The 6,280-nt window shown below is 48.1% G+C and overlaps 1 protein-coding gene across 2 annotated transcripts in view; it reads right to left on the bottom strand.

Moving 5' to 3' along the window:
* Positions 1 to 434: 434 nt before the first annotated feature.
* itgb3bp (integrin subunit beta 3 binding protein) overlaps positions 435 to 6,280 on the bottom strand; it is a 9,314-nt gene continuing 3,468 nt past the window's right edge. The window contains exons 6-9 of one of the 2 annotated variants that reach the window (XM_086161825.1): positions 5,979 to 6,066; positions 5,765 to 5,821; positions 1,462 to 1,515; positions 435 to 1,242 (exon numbers count right to left, since the gene is read on the bottom strand). In XM_086161825.1, the coding sequence (XP_086017951.1) occupies positions 1,463 to 1,515; positions 5,765 to 5,821; positions 5,979 to 6,066 (198 nt within the window). In that variant the 3' untranslated portion in view covers positions 435 to 1,242; position 1,462. Of the gene's footprint in view, positions 1,516 to 5,764; positions 5,822 to 5,978; positions 6,067 to 6,280 lie in introns of both variants that reach the window. The other variant, XM_086161824.1, reaches the window with a different exon arrangement.

Below are 6,280 nucleotides of genomic sequence, written 5' to 3'. Positions count from 1 at the left end.
GGGGATGTTTGTGGGAAATTTTACGGAAATTAAAAAGCGCTGGCTTGAACCGGGTCAGAAAGGCGGTGTCTTGTGACCGAGGGCTATGGAGTGAGAACGGTGAAAATGGAAATAGCATATTAGCTCTTATACCTAGCGGTTAGCAGATCCCTCTCTTGGGGTTCCCATGTGGAGTCTCCACGTTCTCCTTGCATCTGCTTTGGGTTCCTAATGGTTCCTCCCACAGTCCAAACACATGCAGGAGGTCCACTGGAGTTGTCCAGACATGCGAGTGAGAGGATGAGGTGCTAACCTGGCCTTCTGGGGTTGAAGAAACCTCCACGTGCAAACAGGGGGGGGGCGGGAATTGAACCAGCAACCTTCTATTTGGAGGGACGTCCTTCTCTACCTTTGCTTCCATCAGCAAACAAGACCACACAGACGTGACTGCAGGAGGAGGAACAGCTGATTTTTATTCAAAGCAACAAGCCGGGGCGACAAACTGATGTTTCACCTAAAATCAAGCATTTTCAACCGGGATGGGGTGGATTCCTCGCGGTGGTCAGTGAGAAGAAAAGCAGCGAGGAGGTCTGGGAGTCTGTTGGGCGTCCCGGTCCCGGAGGGGGTCGACGTGGGGCGTCCGGGTCCCCGTCCGTGTCCCTAACATCCGCCTTGTCGGCGGGGACGCCGGCTTCGTCCTTCACGCGGCCTCTAAGGGCGATAAAGTGAGAGCTACGCGATCCACCTTGGGCAGAAATAGGAAATGTCGCCGAGCACACCAGCTGTCGCTCGGGTCGACTCGGGCGGCGGGAGGCCTCGGCCTTCCCAGGCGCTGCCAAATAAAGAGACTACTGTGTCGTAAGACAGTTCGCTCTTACTTTTCAAAGGTGTTAAACCGCCGAGGTGGAGAGGACTGCAGAGCTCTCCCCATAAAAGGGATGAGGGTTGCCATTTGAAAGAACATTATTTGCACAGCGTTGCTGCATTGTGGTTAATGTAGAATCAGATTTTGTCAGCTGCCAGGCGGCGGCCTGACGGAGGGGGAGGGGGGCTAACAAGTCCGGGGACGGGCTCCTCCTGTTGCAGACACCTTTCCGGGAGATGAATGATGGCTTCCGAGACGTCCCGGCCTCACGACTGACAGCGCGGATTCCACATTCATCTCCCGTCGTACCTCGGCGGGATCATACGCGCGGCGTTACACCAGAGCTGAAGAGCAATTCCATTAGCTGTCAACAGCTGAGATGCCTCGCTAACAAAAACCTGGGGAGTATGGCGGAAGAAAACATGATTGTAACCCCACTGGCACCCGGCGATATCACACACACACGCACACACATCGCAGTGGCTGTCAGGTATGAATGTTGGCGAAGCAGACAGTGAGCCATAAGCCTCGGCCGCCCGTTCATAAACCCGACGCCGTCTTCGACAGCGCCTCAAACTCCTCGCTTCTTGTTTTTTTGCAGAGAGGGCGGTTTCTACCTCAACCCATGAGGGAGCGCAGGAAGTCGTAGGAGCTCCCCGGCTCCGTGGCGCCTGCGGAGGACAAACAAATAACGGGTTAGACGCCCTAAGTACCTCACGCTTTTCTGAAAAGGAATATTAGCAATTTGCAATTTAACACACGCTCCCCGGTTGCTATGTTAATATTTCAAAAACACGTGGAAGTATTTTTTTCGCACCTTTCCAGATGCAGCGCGCCGACGTTCACTAAATCTGAGATGGCCCCTGCAGACTGCCTACTCTGCAATCCGCGGCTTGACGATCGAAGGCCGACGTGCAGCGTCCGCGCCAAAACAGCCTTAATATACAACTCCCCGCTTTAATTACAACCGCGTGTTCAATCAGAAAGCATAAAACTCCCGGGGGTTTGGTGGCACCTGTCCGTGGGGCCGCGCACGATTGATGTGCGCGCGTCCAGCGGACAGCCGGGCTGGGAGCCTGCGACCTGCGACACGGCCCCCGACGCTTTTATGACATCTTAAGGAATCTTCTCTTTAATACAGCCCATTACTGCTGACGTACAAATCTTTCGCGGCATGGCCCCGTCTATAGCCTGATCAATTTTTACACCACCGAGTCGCCCGCCCGCCTTCATTTCATCGTCTCAAAATTCATATAAGGGATCTTCTTATGGGGGAGGGGGTGTTAAAAAAAAGGGGGGGCAGGAAAAATCCATTACCGCCCCGGAAAGATGTGCACCCGTCAGTGTTCGGCGCCGCCTAAAAAGATTCGGGGGAAAATAAAATTTGTTTCTGCGGTAAGCAGAACTGTTTAAATGTTATTTATTTTTATGTTCCTAAGAAAATATATTGTGAAGTGCAGCATTGATTTAGCACATAACCGTGTCTGGATACGGGTCGCAGGGCCTGAATTTATGAATCCTTTGCACAACTCCTTTAATTGAATTTTCCAAATCTCTCACTACACACAAATAATCAATACCCGCTGCTGTGGGGGAACTTGCCCCAGAATTATTAGGGTCCTTCTTTTTCAATCTTGTAGTCATCAGCACATACAAGTGCGCGGGGTATTTGTAATGCCGGGACGATGCCCGGAGGATTTACGCCCGGTCCCCGAGCCTGATTGCTCGCCGGCAGCCACTTCTTTTGAATGCTTACCGAAACTTTTGCAAACCCTTTAGCGGATGCTCGCGAGCACTTTTTCGAGTTTTAACTTTAATCACATGGCACGGCTGACAGGGAAATAACGGCAGATTATATATCGTGGGCGGCCTTCGGCCTCGAGCAACTGCAGCAAAAAGAGAAGGAGAGGGACAGAGATGGTGTGATTGACACCAAAGATCTATTACTGATCAGATAAGCTAAACCTTATTGATCCCCATTCTTTACAGTGTCAATAAATATGAATATAAATATCAATAGACAATTAGAAGATAGCAGAAAGACATCCACAAATAAATAGACAGCAGTGAGAACAACACTAAGGATAAGAATAGATAACAGAATGGGAAAAGAAAAATTACAGCAATGATAATGACAGTAGTGCTAAAGCCTACATGCTAATAGCTGAAATTATACACTAATAATTTTTACTGTTCATAAAATAAATACAAATGATCGACGCCCCAGGGGATCAAGTTTAAAACTGAAGAGCTAAACATGTCACACAGGACAAGTTACAGGACTGTACGCTGCACTTCTACATCACTGAGATGCGTTGGAGCGTTTAATTTTGCATGTGAATGAGATGAGATGATGAGATGAGATGAGAACAACTTTATTTATCCCAAAGGAAATTGTTGTGCCAGAGTTTCAAGTAAAAACATAACAGTAATAGATAATAGTAGAAAGGAAATGGATGGATATATATCCATGTATATGGATGTATGTATGTATGAATGGATGTATATCTCTATATCTCTATAAGCAACCCTGAGGTGAACCCCGCTTCTCGACCAATGACAACTGAGTCAGTCACCAGCCTGCCCGCGACCCTGAGTGCAGGATCAAACGATACACATCGTGAATGGATGAATATTCAAATCCATCCGAACCCCGAGTAATAAGGTTAGATCAACAACACGGACCTGAGTTCAGCGTCTCGGTGCAGCAAAGCCCGAAAAGTAGCGCCGTACAAAAACAGTGAAACGCAAGTGGGGAAACTTGGGTGCAAGTGCAGAAGGAGGAGGAGGAAGAGGCTGATGAAGACTTCACCCTGAAGACCAAGTCTAAGAGTGACACGTGGAACTGAAATCGAAACATGAATTGGTCGGAATCCTATCAAGATATAGAACAACAAACATTTGTTGCGATCCGTGCTCCCCGTTACCCTCACACACGCACACGCCAACACACACACAAGCACGCACACACACACACACGGCAGTTTACATCACGACATGTCACACTGCACAAGCACATGCAGAGCCAAAGGGCCACAGCGGCGAATCTAAACAAACATTTTACAGTGAGGCAGGCTTGTGCTTCACGATAGCATCGGCGTCGTCTGTGCAGATTTCAGGCCCCCTAACAAATATAGGCCAGAACTCTCCGGCAACTTTGAATAATAGTTTGTTTACTTAAAATGTGTGTCTGGATGCACACAGAGGGCCGATTCTGTTCCATAGCGATGGGCTTTGACATTGTGAAGTCTGTTGTTGTAAGGAGGTTTATGCAAAACTGATAAATTTCACGGATCCACCATGTGACAAAAATGTGACATTCCTGGGTTGTGGATCCACAATGCATCATGTATGTTGGGCTCCCTTACTGGAACGAATTAAAATAATTTCTAACAACCTTATCGGAAAACAAGCCTGCCTCCCGACAATACTCCCCATTCATTTTCCACAAGTCGCCATTGTATGATCGATCACAAGAATTGCGTTGCTGCGGGCATGATATGTGCCTAAAATAATCAAATTAATTCTCTCCCCGGGATATCTACTCATTGACGTGTTTGTGGAACCATAACAAAATGTTGTTTTTCTCCAAAGGTCACAGGGAACACGGTTGTCTGAGCAGCTCAAACTGGCTTCCATTGATGTCGCCGAGTTTTCCAAATTCGCAAAATCGTTGCAGAGGGGCCGATCCGGCGCGGACGCGGCACCAAGTCCGTGTTTGCTTTCCTGGGACGTTGCCGTTGATCTCGGACAACCGAAGCGAAGACGGCACTGCCGCCATTAGACGTCGATTTATGGTCGCGTATGGAATCACTGCGTGCGCACGAGACGGATTCGTGCCAAATCACGAGATACGGGTCGATGGTTCCGATGACATCGCCAAGCGAGTCATTCCAAAAAGGACTTCTATCACCGGCTGATGACGCGACCCTGACAGGCCTGGTAAAAATAGGAAGCGGGCTTGGCAGATTTTTAACCGCCTGAGAAGATTGAGAAGCATCCCTAACACTGAAGCGGCTGAGAGAGGGGTCTAGTGACCCCTAGCAGCAAAGCTGCAGACTTTGGCATCCATCGCGTCACCCCAAGGTCGAGTTCACGTCCATGATCGAAGCATCTGAAACAGGAACATCCCGCTTTTTCACCGACTTGTAACGGATTTGCGGAATTCAGACCGGACCCATGTTTCGTTTTTATTTCTGAATAATATATTATTTCTGAAAATATAAAAGCGCTACATGCTACCTTTGACCCCCGTCACTTTGGTCCTACTCAGAATTTTTTTATTCCCAATCAGTAGGAAGAGTTCCCGGCTGATGTCGACCGTTCGTATTTCAGAAGAGCACCTGGATCTGTATTTCGTTTTTGCCAACCACCGTTGTCGACGCAAAGGTGCTCGGTATCAGCCGCAGAGCGATGGACCACAAACAGGCCCCCAAAAGGGCTTCAGGGAATACATCCATATTTAGATATGAAAGGGCCGTTTCTTAGGAAACAAAAACACAACTGTTTATAGTCTGCGGTGATTTTCTTTTTAAGCCGATCAAAAGAGTTATGAATGAATTAAATCTCAGTGCTGCAAATCATCCGTCCAAAAATCTCCACGCCCCTCAGGTGAATATGTGGAGAACTCCGCGGTAATTGTCAAACGGGCTCGGATCCTGACTCCTCAAAAAACACGTATTTGATGAATTTCCGGTATCCTCGCGTGTGACGGGCTTAATCTAAGAGGAAATCTTTTGGTAGTGTAGCGTGTGATATTCTCTGAACTAACGGGCATAAAGCCTCAGATTTAGAAATGTGATAAAATTCCGGCAGGGTTCCGGGAGGTAGGTGTGTTTGTCTTGATGGCGTGAAAGCATAACAGCGCAGGGATTTCCAATGCCGTAATTGACTTATTGAATTTATTACCGGGAAAATTACCTTGACGATGATGCTTGTGATCTACATTTCCTTGCGAAGACATCTGAACTCTGGACGCTGCAAAGACACAAACGCCTTGGTGATTATTTACGGCGAGAACAGATGTCAAGGTCGGCGACCCCGAAAGACAAAAACAAAACAAAACACGAATCTCACGAACAAAAAAAAAAAGCAAGCGATGAATTGTGATTTCCAGAAAAACATTCAAACGTACTCAGCTCTCGGTGTCTCTTCAGCTCAGCCCTCAGGCCAAGAAGATATCCAGAGGAGGAGCGATCCTGTTCACTGCTGCCCTCTACTGACTGTTTGGAATAAGAGGAAATCACAGAGGCCAGATTATACCCAACAACTCACCAAGAAGAGCGGGAAAGTAGATGCCAGAATTAGAAGGACAAACACACACACACACACACACACACACACACACACACACACACACACACACACATGCAGGCACGCACGCACGCACACACACAGGCACGCACGCACGCACACACAGAAAGGAAAAGCCATGTC

Source organism: Fistularia commersonii, chromosome 16, assembly GCF_037954325.1.
Source record: "Fistularia commersonii isolate RoL2024-O1a breed Wild chromosome 16, RoL_Fcom_v1.0, whole genome shotgun sequence".
Taxonomy (NCBI): domain Eukaryota; kingdom Metazoa; phylum Chordata; class Actinopteri; order Syngnathiformes; family Fistulariidae; genus Fistularia; species Fistularia commersonii.
This window is presented reverse-complemented; position numbering and strand designations above follow the sequence as displayed.